Source organism: Canis lupus, chromosome 21, assembly GCF_011100685.1.
Source record: "Canis lupus familiaris isolate Mischka breed German Shepherd chromosome 21, alternate assembly UU_Cfam_GSD_1.0, whole genome shotgun sequence".
NCBI classification, from domain to species: Eukaryota; Metazoa; Chordata; class Mammalia; order Carnivora; family Canidae; genus Canis; species Canis lupus.
The window spans coordinates 11,863,048-11,877,516 of record NC_049242.1 but is presented as its reverse complement, the minus strand read 5'-3'; the positions used below and the strand labels follow the sequence as shown (position 1 = coordinate 11,877,516).

The window sequence follows — 14,469 nt, the reverse complement described above, 5'->3', positions numbered from 1 at the left end:
TTTTCACAGTTTAGGTGATAAAAAAACCAAGACTCAAGGGCCTGGGTGGCTGAGTCGGTTAAGGGTCTGACTTCGGCTCAGGTCACGATCCCAGGATCCTGGGATCCAGCCTTACGTTAGGGTCCCTGCTCCATGGAGAGCCTGCTTCTCCCTCTCCTTCTATCTGCCACTCCCCCTGCTTGTGCTCTCTCTCTCTCTGTCAAATAAAGTCTTTACAAAAAAAAAAAAAAAAAAAAGCAAGAGTCATGTGAAACAGGAAATGAGAGTGTTGATGTCTATTCTGACTCAAAATTTTGTGATGTTGTCCCATGGCCCAAAGGCACATATATGCCAATAGTAAATAATTAAAATTATTAAAAATGTAATGAAAAAATTTTAAACTTGTGTTTCAATTTTTTTTCAAATGGCTACTAAGTTGTTAGAACAAAATACTTATTGAATTGTTTGGTGCTAACTACTGACTACATAGAACTTGGCCTGTTAATCCTATTGACCTAGAGGCACCATGAAAAAATTACTTTGACACCTAAGAAGTCTGAGTACCTCTGCTCTAGCCTCTAGAGTCTAGAGTGCTGTTTTCTTTAAGTTTAAAACTCACATGCACATACACACATATACCTCCCCCTCTATCCTACACAAGACTTAATTTTTATTCCAATACCATCAAGCGTCAAAACTATTCTTACCTTTAATTTTCAAACTAGAGACTTGCACCCCATAGTCACTGTGGTTTTTCTGCCTAGAAGGAGTATATTCAAATGGCTGTTGGGGCACCTGGGTGGCTCAGTTGGTTAAGCGTCTGCTTTCAGCTAAGGTCATGATTTCAGGGTCCTGGGATCCAGACCCATGAAGGGTTCCCTGCTCAGCAGGGAGTCTGCTTCCCCATCTTCCTTTCTTCTCCCACCCCATATCCCCTCTCCACTCATGCTCTCTTTTTCAAATAAATACATAAAATCTTAAAAAAAAAAAAAAAGTTGTTATTAAGCCAAGCCAACCCTCTGGTCTCAGCAGTGATATGTGCAAAGAATTCAGCTCATTTAATTCTTAGCTCTATCCAAAAATATAAAGATTCTAAAAATTATAAATTATTCCTTTAAAATATATAGTGTGTATCTTCTAAATTCAACTTAATCTCAGGAATGTGAAAATGACTGCACTGCTGTATCACACTCAGGAAACAGTAGAAATGGAGTAGTCAGAAAATAGCCAACAAATCTGTTCCTACCCAGCAGTATCCCTCATGACCTGTATGATTTTTGAAAAGTTTTACATGTTTTTTGTCCTTGCCTATGTGTTTTCTAACTCATCTAAGCATAGTTCTCTCGGCTCTGTGATGGGGCTAGTAACAGGACCCGCCGGATCTGCTCATTGTGAGCAATAAGTGAAATGATACATAAAAACACACAGTATCATGCCTGACACTCAACAATGATGGCTATTAATAACACATTACATTGTAGGGAAATTGACAAATAACTTGTCAATTTACTTTAAATTTTGCCCTAGAAGTTGGATTCCAAATTGTGTGGACCCGTTCGACAATGGATATTTCCTTTGTCCCCATTAGGCTGAGGAGCTCCATAAGAAGCAAAGTTTTTCATTCCTTTTCTTGAGAGAGCAGTTTTGTGTAAGGCTGATGAGGAAGACAGGTTAAATAATGTATCAGGCTAACAGAGACTACGAAAAGTAGGGACTCAGCACAAAGAAATAATTCTGATTTCTCTCAGATATTTGAAACTATTAACTTGGTTTCCCTTGTTTGGTTCTCCCCTGTATAATGCTTTCTCCTTCTCTACCTCTTTGCTGACTCCACAGTCATTTAATTAAACTATGTCACAACTTATGGCAAGGCCAGCTAAGCCACACCAGGCATATCTGGGAAGCTAGGAAATAACTCTTAATACACGGCTGAAGGAAGAAGTGCTACAGGGAGAGAGAAAAAAAAAGGTTGCATGCAATTCAAGGGAAGAAGAATGAGAGAATTATAGAAGTCTTTATAGAAGAGTTGCCCTTCCAGGTAGATCTCAAACATTTGATAGGATTTGGATATGTGGAAACAAATGGAAGGGCATGTGAACCAGCAGGAAGAGCAGGAACAAAGTCTCAGAGGCAGTGAACTTGGGGTGTGAACTAGGAGGCAAAAAAAAAAAAAAAAAAAGGCCAGATTCTTAGCCTCATAATGGAGAGCAGAGGAAAATATTACAAATGTTATTTGAGCCAGACCATGGATGTCTCTGGATGTTCCCAGTCTCTTCATCTTCTCTTCTTCATTGCATGAATTTCCATAGGACTGGGTGCCCACTAAATTCAATTATTGTCTGTCTCAGTGCTTAAGACTATATCAAAACATCTAGTGTTTAAAAAATCAATTCTTCAAATCTCATCATTAGTAAACCAGAGATGCCTGTACTCTTGTTCCAGTTCTACCATTAACTAGCTCTAAAAGCCTGAGAAGCTAATACAAACCCCCTCCCTTTTCCCTTTCAGTGCAGAGCTTGGTTTAATGAGCTCTCAAGATCTTAACTCTGTGAAAATTACCCTTCAAAATTATTACTCCATCTAATGTATCAAAAAATCATAAAGATAGCTTTGCCATTTGACCTCCAGATGAATGACACTTCATTCCAAATTACGAAGACTTGGTTAAATGATGAAGTGCAGCTTTTAAGAATGGTCTTTAGGGTGGCTCCCCAATTTTTATGGTGAAAAAATGAGACAGAATGCCAATGTAAGAAAAGTGACTACCATATTTATCAATTTTACAATGTATGCACTTGTAATACATTAATATTCATAAAATTATGAAGCTCTATTTTTTTTTGTTTTACTGGAGAAATTTTTAGATCAATGATATATCTTGGAATTGAAGCAATGATGGATAGTTGACTAGAAAACTTCTGAATGAACACTCACTGAGGACCTGCTGATTACCAAGGACTATGTTAGAATTGGGGTTATAGATTGGAAGAAAAAGACATTCCAGAGAAGTAGTAGAAGGCTTCAAATCCACGAAAAGCATGGCTATTATGGGAACAGAGAAACAGTGCCTCCCATGGGCACATGGGCTCAACAGACATTTCTTAAAAGAGGTGAGACGGGTTGAGTGACCAAGAATCCATAGGAGTCATCTAAGTGAAAAGAAGAAAGTGTATTTAGCCACTGACAACCATATGAGCCATAACACAGAGGGTGAGGTAGGTGAATTGAAGCCATAGTAAGATGTGTGGAATGGTCAAGAGTCAGAGGTATGTAAAATGGGACTGGAATGAGTGACCTCAATTTCATGGTAAAGTTTAGCCTCTAATTCTGAAAGTAATGGGGATCCACTGAAGAATGCCAAAAAGGAGAATGAGGCCATGTTCAAAAGTCCTCACCTCTGTGGATTACAAATCAACGTGGGGGAAAGCTTGAGGAAGGGTCGGTATTAGGAAGCTGCTACAGTAGTCCTGATGCATCGTGAAGAAGACATGGCCACTCATAGAGGGATGAGACAGAGTGAGTTTTCAAGACAGAAGAGATAGAATTTGATTAATATCTACCTGTAAGAAACTAAAAGGAATGGGGAATGGGAGGTTAAAACCTGAGTGTTTTTCAAAGAGTAACTTAAAATCACATAGTTTCTTAATTAAATTTTCAAACAGCTGGAAAAAAAAAATAGTCGAACTCAATGATTTCAAACCCAGGCTACAGTCATAGTCTTGGCCTTGCCAAGTCAGACGCTACGCTGGTACATCAACCTGGAAGATGAGTGTCATCCGTTGGTGGAATAAACATGATTTTCACCCTAGGAGCAGCAGGGCCAGCATATCCTCCTGGCAGTTTCCATCTCAGAATCAAGAGAAAGAAAGAGGGGCACCTGGGTGGCTCAGTGGTTGAGCATCTGCCTTTGGCTCAGGTCATGATCCTGGGGTCCTGGGATCGAGTCCCACATCAGGCTCCCCATAAGGGAGCCTGCTTCTCCCTCTGCGCCTCTTATGAATAAACAAAATCTTTAAAAAAAAAAAAAAAAGAATCAAGAGAAAGAAAGAAAAACAGGGGGATGGGGGCAGGGCAGTTCTTAATGACTTGAAAGCTTTGCAGGATTCCACAGAGTAAATCATCAGAAGAGGGAGAAAAAGTCTAAGCCTAAGTCTAAGCAACCATTCTCAAAAACTTTTCAGGTGAGTGATGACTCCAGTATCAAACCACTTTCACTGAGCGACCACTACACACCAGGCACCATGCTTTACTTAGGCTTGGCCCAGTTTCCTCACCTCCAAAATTGGAACTAATAAGACCTATTTGCCAGAATCACTGTGGTGTTTAAATTGCAAAAGTTGCCTTTACAAACTGATAAATGTAACGGATCATCACTTTTAACCTCTAGCTTAACATATGTGTCCTCTCATGGTTTGTAAACTGCACATTCACCACCCCCTTCTCACACCTTGTAACCTGTAGCTATGTCAGATTATTGCTGTCCATCCCATGTCTCCTCACAGCTAGGGTAGGTGTCCTGTTTTGACTTCCTTTCAGTATCTGACAATTCCCCTTCAGAGCACTCATCAAAACAGAGATTAAATAATTATCTTTCTGTTTTAAATATTTTATGTCCCACTAGATTATCAGATTCCATAAGTGCAAAAATTGATCCATTTTGTTTACCCTAAATCCCTCTGCTTATCAAGTGAATGAGTAAACTTTCCCAGGCAAAATCTTACACTTCTCAAATCCTCAAATTTTAAAATGACCTTTTCAATAAAATTCAGCAAAATAAAACAAAAAAAATATTTAAGTACCACTTCAACCCTCAATGCGAATAACTGTATTCATGACAATAAGCCACAGTGAAATGGATCCTGGGTTTTCTTTTGATCTAGTCAGGACTCAAGGGCACCACTCGCTTCTACTAGCGAAGAACCCAACTCCTCCCTCAATGGCTCTATGACCTGAAATCTGTCCTCTTTCTAGCCATCAGCCCTCCTATCACCTCATCTCTAGTGTTTTTTTTTTTTTAAGATTTTATTTATTTATTCATGAGAGACACAGAGAGAGAAGCAGAGACACAGACAGAGGGAGAAGCAGGCTCTATGCGGGGAGCCCGATGTGGGACTCGATCTTGGGACTCCAGGATCACGCCCTGAGCCGAAGGCAGATGCTCAACCGCTGAGCCACCCAGGCGTCCCATCTCTAGTGTTTTAATTCCTCTTTTCATGACATACATAATCTATAAGCAATGGGAAGGCCACCAAGACAATTTCTGGAAAGATGAATTTGACCCAGGTACACATAACAACTGAAGAAAGAAGAGACTAGAACTAGCCAGGTGGCTATTACAGAAGAACAGGGAAGTAATAATACTGCTGTGCTTGGTCTAGAGCAGTGGCAGGAGAAGCATAATCACTATCTGACTTGGAGGGTCAAAGAAGAAAAGATGGCAGAGGCTCTAAGTCCATGTGACTACAGGAAAGGTGTATACCAAGTCCAGCGAGTGGGGAAGGATGCCTAGTTTAGACTTACAATAGCATCCTTTACTACTTATCATTAGGAAGGGTTATTGTGGCTGTTCTCTGTACTCGTTTGTTGTTGTTATTGTTTCCTACTTTCCAATTTTGATACATTGAGCATATATTACTTCACCAATAGAGAAAAACCAACAATCTTTGGGTTTTTTATGCCACTTTCTTATGATATATTGATCTTGCAATATAAGTGAGATATCATGAAGGAGATGCTCAGCAGGAAGACCAAATGGTAGGTCTGAAGATCGTGGGAAGTCAAGGTCACATGCACATTTTTGGAGTTGTCTGCATGGAATTTAAAGCCATGGGAATGTGTAAGATCCTCAAGAGAAAGAGACAGAATTGAAGAAAGCCCCAGGTTGCATGGCCCTGAAATCACCCTCAGGGAGTAACCGGTGCTGGGTAAGAGCACTAGAAATACCCTAGGAGTCAGAGGCTTTATCCAAGCTGCTCAGTTTTAAGCTCAAAAAGCAGACATATGTGGTGCAGGCTGGACCCCCTCTGCACCACCAGAATATTTTCAAGTGGCCTATTTCAATACAGTTCATTCACTATTATAGTGATTTGCTTTGGTGCCATCGTGCCCACTGAACTGTGAATTTCTTGAGGTCAGGAATCAGGTCTTATTCGATTTTTTATCCACTTTTGTCTTCCTCTCACCTAGAACGTCTCTAACACATTCATACACACTGTGCCACTTCCTACCATCTGTGCTAAAGAACCCAGACGCACACATTAGAGCTCTTCCTCCTCATCCCTTCTTTCTCTCAAATGACTTAGCACTCCTTGTGCAGACTGCTATGTGCTCTCTTGTCAGAACTAGTCCTCTAGGGACACCTGGGTGGCTCAGTGGTTAAGCGTCTGCCTTTGGCTCAGATCATGATCCTGGGGTCCTGGGATCGAGTCCCGCATCGGGCTCCCTGCATGGAGCCTGCTTCTCCCTCTGCCTGTGTCTCTGTCTCTCTCTCTCTCTGTGTCTCTCATGAATAAATAGACAAAATCTTAAAAAAAAAAAAAAGAAAAGAAAAGAAAAGAAAAGAAAAGAAAAGAAAAGCTCCCCATCTTGCTCAGTGTATATACTGCTTACCTCTAAGCACAGACCACGTTAGTCCACATGGTATTTAGAAAATCTATAATTAGCCAGGCTAGAAACAAGGCAATAAACTGCCCAGAAGAGAGTGGCCCAGACTTGACATGCATTTTTATTTATTTATTTACTTATTTATTTTTGGCTTGATGTGTGGTTGCCAAATTTAGCTCCCTCTACATTTCTAGATCTATTAACATTTAAGACCCTTCTTCTAAAACACCTTGGAGAGTTACAGTCTTTTAGAAATAGACACCGAAGAGATAGTCAAGTCCAAAAGCTTCCCCCCATTGAATTTCATGAGGTGTAAGAACATTTTATAAACTCTGAAACAACACAGCACTGTGATCCAGATGAACCTCCTGGCCACTGGCTTGACGTTAGGCCCAGGCCACCTCCCCACCAGTTGGCCTGTGGGACAGTCAATGTCCTCCAATGTTTGTCACAGAGTTCAGTCAGGGAAAGTTAGCACACATGCGTGCCCTGAGGGAATTATTTTTCTTCAGCCACTTTTCCTCCTCTGCCACTTGCTAACTCCTACAACCCTGGGCAAGTCCCTTACCTCTCTGATTCTTGTTCTTTTCTATTATGAAATAGATTTTTTTTCAAGATTTTATTTATTCATGAGAAACAGAGAGAGAGGCAGAGACATAGGCAGAGGGAGAAGCAGCCTGATACGGGACTCAATCCTGGGACTCCAGGACCACACCCTGAGCTGAAGGCAGACACTCAACCACTGAGCCACTCGGGGGCCCCAAATAGATTTCATACCACCTGATCCATCTATATCCTTAGCCATATTGGGCAGATCAAGAAGGAAATTGTATGTGAAGGTAGTTTGAAATGGCGATTAAGAATAAGAGTAATAGCTAACATTTATTCAGCATTTATTATGTGTCAGGCACAGCTCCACGTGAATTACCTCATTTCATTCTTTTAACAACACTAAGGAGCAGGTTCTGCTACAGTCCCCTGTTTACAGACAGGAAACCAAGGCAAAGAAGTTTAAGTGGCTTGCATCAGTCCCAAAGCTGGCAAGGGAAGAAGGTGGAATAAGCTGCGGCATGCTACCTGGGCACACTCAAGACATATCAGAGCTGACAGCAACCACAGGAGACTACATAATACAAATACGTGACATCGCAGGAAAATGAATCAGGAGCCAGTTCATAGATGAGGGAACTGAGGTTCAGCAAGCTCTCACGGCCTGCCCAACGCCAAGTAGTATATTTTAAAAATAATTTCGAATATATCTAAGGCATTTTACTTTTATTTCTATTTTTAAAGTTTTTTTTTCAAGATTTGTTTATTTGAGAGAGAGAGAGAGAGAGAGAGCAAGAGTGGAAGAGGGAAAGAGAGAAACTCAAGCAGATTCCACACCCAGCTCAAAGCCCAATGAGATGATCTGAGCCGAAATCAAGAGTCAGATGCTCAATCAATAGAGCCACCCAGGCACCCCAAAAGTATTTTATTTTTAAATCGTGAGAAGTAGAGCAAAGCTGTTAGGAAACTGGTACTGAATTCCACAGCCAAATTTTAAAATCCAGCAGTACCACTTAACCAGCTATTTTACTGGGGAATTAAAAATTAAATATGTATGGACAACTGTAAGAATAAATGCTTGAGAAATGTTAGCTACTATTACTATGACTGACCTAATTCCTGCAGCTAGGGTCCCAAAGCACATCGAGAATTCTAGACAAAATTGTATAGTTCTCTTTGAAAATGCTAATGGAATAATTATAGTATTAGATTTGGAGAGGAATAGAAAAGGAGAGTCTGAAAGGGGAACCTTTTCTTTTACTTTTTTCCTGATACATCTATTTTAAAAACCCTATAACTTAGAGTCAAATTTTCAGAAATAGATTTTCATTCTATTTCTTCCCACTGCCCGCACAGTCGTTCTGATTAATATCCAAAAACATGTTAGAAATAGGAAGGAGACGCCAAGGATAACCTTTAGTAAATCTAAAGAAGTAGCAGCTTTAAAGAAGAGGAGGGTATAGCCCCAGTGGGCCGACTGTGCCTGAGGCACTCACAGGCCTATGGTCTTGAAGAGCATGGCTTGATTCCAAATCACACAAAATTCTATTAATCCAGCTCTTCCACTTATTAGGTGACCTCAGGCAAAGTGACTTAATTTCTCTTGATGCCATCAAGAGCCTTGGAACCCTGAGCTGACCCAGCTGCTCCTCTATGATGGAATCTTTGGGATTCAGGGTGATTGCCATTCCCTGTGAGGTTTATGGAATTTACCATATTGGTTTTCAGGCCTACTTCACAAGCCCTGAGAGGTATTAAAAAATATATAATTTTTTTTATTAAGTAATCTCTATGCCCAATGTGAGGCTCGAACTCATGATCCAGAAATCAAGAGTCTCATTCTCTACAGGCTAAGCCAGCCAGGCACCCCCTGAGAGGTATTTTTTTTTTTTTTTTTTGGAGTCTTTCAGGAACAGAATGGCCAGTTGAAGTGGCTACTTGAGATTTATCAAGTAATTTAGTTGGACAAATAGGCCCTGACTTGGCATTGAATCAAATGAATATCAAAAATCTAATGAGCAGAGCAGCCCGGGTGGCTCAGCAGTTTAGCGCTGCCTTCAGCCCAGGGCCTGATCCTGGAGACCCGGGATCGAGTCTCACATCAGGCTCCCTGCATGGAGCCTGCTTCTCCCTCTGCCTGTGTCTCTGCCTCTCTCTCTCTTTCTCTGTGTGTCTCTCATAAATAAATAAATAAATAAATAAATAAATAAATAAATAAATAATATTTAAAAAACGATCTAATGGGCAAAGATATGCTCTATAGCAGATGGATCTGATATTCTATCAAGGGTGCACCTGGGTGGCTCAGTGGTTGAGCATCTATCTGCCTTTGGTTCAGGTCATGATCCTGGGGTTCTGGGATCGAGCCTGCTTCTCCCTCTACCTATGTTTCTGCCTCTTTCTGAGTCTCTCTTGTGAATAAATAAATAATACCTAAAAAAAAGAGAAGATATTCTATCAAGACAGAGCCATCCTCTTCATCTCATCCACATTCCCAATCATCTCAAAGTGAAGCTCAACCAGTTATCTTTTAGCCTCACCTCTTCTTTCCACACACTCCCCAGAGCTGAGCCAAAGGAGAGAGCGAAGCATTCCCATGTTTGGACAGACAGGCTGATGTGCAGGTGCTGTAAGGTACACTTAGCTGACTAGAGTCTGAATGGGCCCTTGACGCTGGATTTCATACGAATTCACTCCTCACAGGGCTCTCTATGTCACCGCGACGCCCCAATCATCCTTTCCCAAAAGGGCCCTGCTTTCCCACAACGAGCGGCGCCCGATGCCCTGCTTCTAACTCAGCTCACGGGGTCTCTGGGCTGTAGGCTGCCAAAGACAGGTTCCCACTGAACTTCAGAGTTCTGGGAAAAAGAAGTTCCCCTACTGAAATGCTACATACCTTGTACCCATACAACTGACTTTCCAAGGCTCCTCAGATTTCTTATTTACACAGACTTCTGTCACTAGAGCCTTCACAGCAACTTCGTTCAATCCAGAACCTGGCTCAGGAGGCATTTCTTTTTTTCTTAAGATTTTATTTATTTATTAGAGAAAGAGAGAGAGGGGAAGCACAGAGGGAGAGGGAGAAGCAGACTCCCCACTGAGCAGGCAGCTGGACACAGGGCTCAATCCCAGGACCTGGGGATCCCGACCTGAGCCAAAGGCAGACACTGAATGGACTGAACCACCCAGGAGGCATTTCTAGACTTAGGACTTAAACTGCTCATGACAGCATGTTGTAATATGGATAAAGTTGAAAAATGGTGCTGGGTATTCGGGGACAGATTATGTGTGTAATATAGGAATCATCATTTATTATGACTTTGCACATGTATATCATGGCCCTCTTGCCTACCATTTATATATGTTAGTTTAACAATAATCCTTGCAGTTCTCCTTGATAGTAGGGAGCACCACCTTTAGCTGGCTGCTCACTTCTCATTTACTGGGAGGAAGCGTTCTCCCTAATTTATAGATAAGGTAACCAAGATCAGGAGGTTAAGGAACTTGCCTAAAATCGCCCAGGATGTGTGGGGTAAAACAAGGATTCAGTCGAAAATAGTTCAACTCTGGAATTCAGGCTCTTTCTTTTTTTTAAGATTTTATTTATTTATTCATGAGAGACAGAGAGAGAGAGAAGCAGGCTCCATGCAGGGAGCCCGATGTGGGACTTGATCCCAGAACTCCGGATCACGCCCCGAACCAAAGGCAAACGCTCAACCGCTGAGCCACCCAGGTGTTCCTGGAATTTAGGCTCTTAATTACTATACCTTTCTATCCTCCCTGTTAGGTGAGGACATGAGACACATGAACATTCTCTAACATGCCTGAGGTCACATCCTTATTTGCATTTGACCCAAAGGTCTACATGACAGCTACATGGCCTTTGAAACAGTAAGCTAATTCTAAGCTTCAGTCCTGGATACATACATCAGTGCAGCCAGAAGAATTCTGTCTCAGACGCTAAAACATGCATCAACCCAGTGCAGAGCCTCACAGTGGCTTTTCCAGATGAAAAGCCCAATCAGATAGTGGCCGATGACATCTTCCGGTCTCTGATAACCCCTGTGCTACTAGAGCTGCCGAAGATGAGGCCAAGTGCGTGAATCTGTTCACATGTCAAAAGTTGTATCATAAGACTTAGCAGCTCATGATTAAAGAGGCAACTGGGGCCCTCAAAAACAGAAATGCCCTTTCAGAAATTTTCCACATTTGTTCTTGCTTCAAGCCGTGATAAAGTGTTTCCAGGCAAACACACCAGCTAAAAATGACCCTATTTTCTGAAAGAGAAGTGGCCGGTTTGCATGCAGCACTTACAAAGGTTCCTGGTACCACAGACCACAAAACAGGAATCCCAGAGGATCTTGCAACCTCAGAGCAGGAATATTCCTGAGCTGCCCAACCCCCTTCCACTCAACAGGGATGCAAGTGAGCTGAAGCCACTTGTCTGAAGCCAGTGAGCAGGTTAGTGAGTGGCAGAGCCAGGATCTGTACGGAGGGGCCTAACAGGCAGGGGTTGCAAACAGCTTCAGTCCGAGCAAGGACTCACTCTTGCCATAGACTCACATTTGCCCAACTCCCCCGCCTACCTCTGGAGACAAATTCTGGTTTCAGACATTCTAATGAAGCTTCTCATTTCCCAGATCTCCCAGTGGAAACTTTAAGGACAAATCAAGAAACCTTAGGGCTAATGTCATCGACTCTTTGCCAAAAGTGACCCTAAGGCATGTGCACAGGCTCCTTTTCATAGACCACAGGGATCTCGAGAGAGACCGAGAAATAATACTTTGCCCCCAACACCTACATACAAGGACCCTTCTTGGCTCCTCAAAGCTGAGAGCCTCCAACTCGCTTGACTGAAGAGTGGACGGGGCGGCATGAGCTGGAGCAAAGTGAGCGATGAAAAACAGCTGGAGGGCAGATCCCTCTAGCCTGGCGCTCTCCTGGCTGCAGCCCTTAACCCGCCCAGGGGCTCCCCCCCCCCGCCTCCGGTGGCCGTGGCCGTTGGGACACGAAGGGCCGCGTCACCGGCGGCGTCGCCCAAGTCCGGAACAAGAGCTGGAGACCGAGAACTGCAGATGGGCTCCCGCTGGGGCCCGGGGGGCGGGGGGCGCCGGGGCGAGAGACCCCAGGGGAGGGTGTGGGAGGGAGGGCCAGCCGCGGCCGCTGCCCCAACGCGCCGGGGAAGGGCTGCGCTGGAAGTCGCGCAGGGAAACTTTGGTTTTGTTGTGGAAGCAAGTTCCCGAGCCACCAGGAAAGCCTGGCCCGCGCGCCCTGCCCCGGGCCCGCAGAGCCGCCGCGAGGCCCCGGCCCGGCCGTCCGCGGGCGCTCACCTGCGATGTCCCAGAGCTGCAGGCGCACCACCGTCTCCGGGTCCCAGTGCAGCACCTTGAGCGCGAAGTCCACGCCGATGGTGGCCCGGTAGTGCGAGGAGAAGTTCTGGTGCACGTAGCGCTTGATGATGCTGGTCTTGCCCACGCCCAGGTCGCCGATCACCAGCAGCTTGTACAGGTGCTCCTTGTGCGGGGCCTGCATCCTGGCGGGCCGCCCGCGTGCCGAGCCGACCGGGAGCGCAGCCGGGGCCTGGGCGCACCGAGTGGCGGGCGCGGGCGCGGGCGCGGGGACGGGGACGGGGCGGGCCGGGCCGGGCCGGGGGCGGAACTCCTCCCGCCGCCGAGGGACGCGCCGACCGGCGCCCCGGGGCTCGTCCTCCCTCCCTCGGTCCCTCCCCGCGCCGCCCCGCAGGGCGGAGACCCGAGCGGCCCGGGCCCGCGAGGCGGGGGCTCGCGGCCCAACGCCTGCTGCAAAGCTCATTCGTGCTGCACCTGACGGTTCCCAAAGAGCCCCCCGCGCCTGTGAGCCTCAACACCAAGCGGTGAGGCGCGGGCTCTGCTCTCCCTGTTTGCGTGCGCGACAACTGCGTGGGCAAAGCGCGGGCCACCGCGGGCGGCAGGTGACCCCGGGTCCCGAGCCCCCGCCCGCCCGCAGCCCGCGCCGCCCGGACCGCTGGGGAGACCGTCACCGGGGCTTGCTTCCCTGAGCTCTGGGGTTTGGAGGGGAACGACCCTGGATAAGTCATTTGACCCTGCGCCAGCCTCTTCCCCAGCGCGGCGCTAACGCTAATCGGGCTGCGCTGCCGCGGGGGAGAACTGGCGGGCGCCCCCCCACCTGCGCAGCTGTCAGCGGCCATACACGGGGACCACCTGGGCTGAAACCGCAGCCGGCATCCTTGGCTTTTAGCCGCCTCCTCTCCTAAAGCTCCGGGAAGCCCCGAAAGACAATGTCAATAACTAGTCAGATTATTTTAAGTGACAATAATGGCAGGCATTTATCCAGACTTGCCATGTGCCAGTTTTTATATACATATCATCTTATTATCCTAGCAGTCTTTTTTTTTTTTGAAAGATTTTATTTATTTATTCATGATAGACATAGAGAGAGGGGGGGGGCAGAGACACAAGCAGGCTCCCTGCAGGGAACCCAACGTGGGACTTGATCCCGGGTCTCCAGGATCACGCCCTGGGCCAAAGGCAGGCACTAACCGCTGAGCCACCCAGGGATCCCCTATCCTAGCAGTCTTAAAATTGATACCATAATTCTTCCCATTTTACAAAGGAAGGAACTGAGTTCTAGACATTCTACGTAATGTACCCAATGTCAATCACTAATAAAGAAAAAAAATTAAAACTCAATTTTCTGAACCAAAGACTTTGTGTGTTTCTGTTTAATGTATTCCTTTAGCCAATATATATTTGTGGTTGGGATGCTACAGAAATAACACAAAGACTCCTCACTGTTGATCCCCCAGAAACCCCGTTCCTGTTTCACCTGACCTGTCGGGTGTTGGCCGTGTTCGCATTTATACATTGGTAGGTTTGTGGCTTGTTAACGTGTTAGTTTGGGATTTTTTGAAAATGATTTTTATACCAAGAGAATATAACTTAACGCTAATAACAACCTAAAACAAGAAATGGAAGCTACTGGTTATTCTTTTAGTTTTTCACAGGATTAAATACAGATTTTTTTTATCCTGTATCTTAAGTGCAATTTGAGATAGACTGGCCAGAGAGAACACTTATAAAAATAAATACTTTTTAGGGGACACGTGGATGGCTCAGTGGCTGAGCATCTGCCTTTGGCTCAGGGTGTGATCCCGGGGTCCTGGGATCGAGTTCCACATCAAACTCCCTGCAAGGAGTCTGCTTCTCCCTCTGCCTGTGTCTCTGCCTCTCTCTCTGTCTCTCATGAATAAATAAACAAAATCTTTAAAAATAGTAAAAAATTTAAAAACTACTTTTGAATAGCTTCTTTGAAAAAAAAAAAACTTTACATCCTTGTGGG

General features: G+C 44.7%; 1 protein-coding gene across 1 annotated transcript in view; it reads right to left on the bottom strand.

Annotated features, from left to right (window-relative positions):
• The window catches only part of RAB38 (RAB38, member RAS oncogene family), a 55,545-nt gene extending 42,813 nt beyond the window's left edge, over positions 1 to 12,732 (bottom strand). The window contains exon 1 of the mRNA XM_038568354.1: positions 12,462 to 12,732. Coding sequence (XP_038424282.1) covers positions 12,462 to 12,663 — 202 coding nt within the window. The 5' untranslated portion in view covers positions 12,664 to 12,732. The remainder of the gene's footprint in view (positions 1 to 12,461) is intronic.
• Positions 12,733 to 14,469: the final 1,737 nt, after the last annotated feature.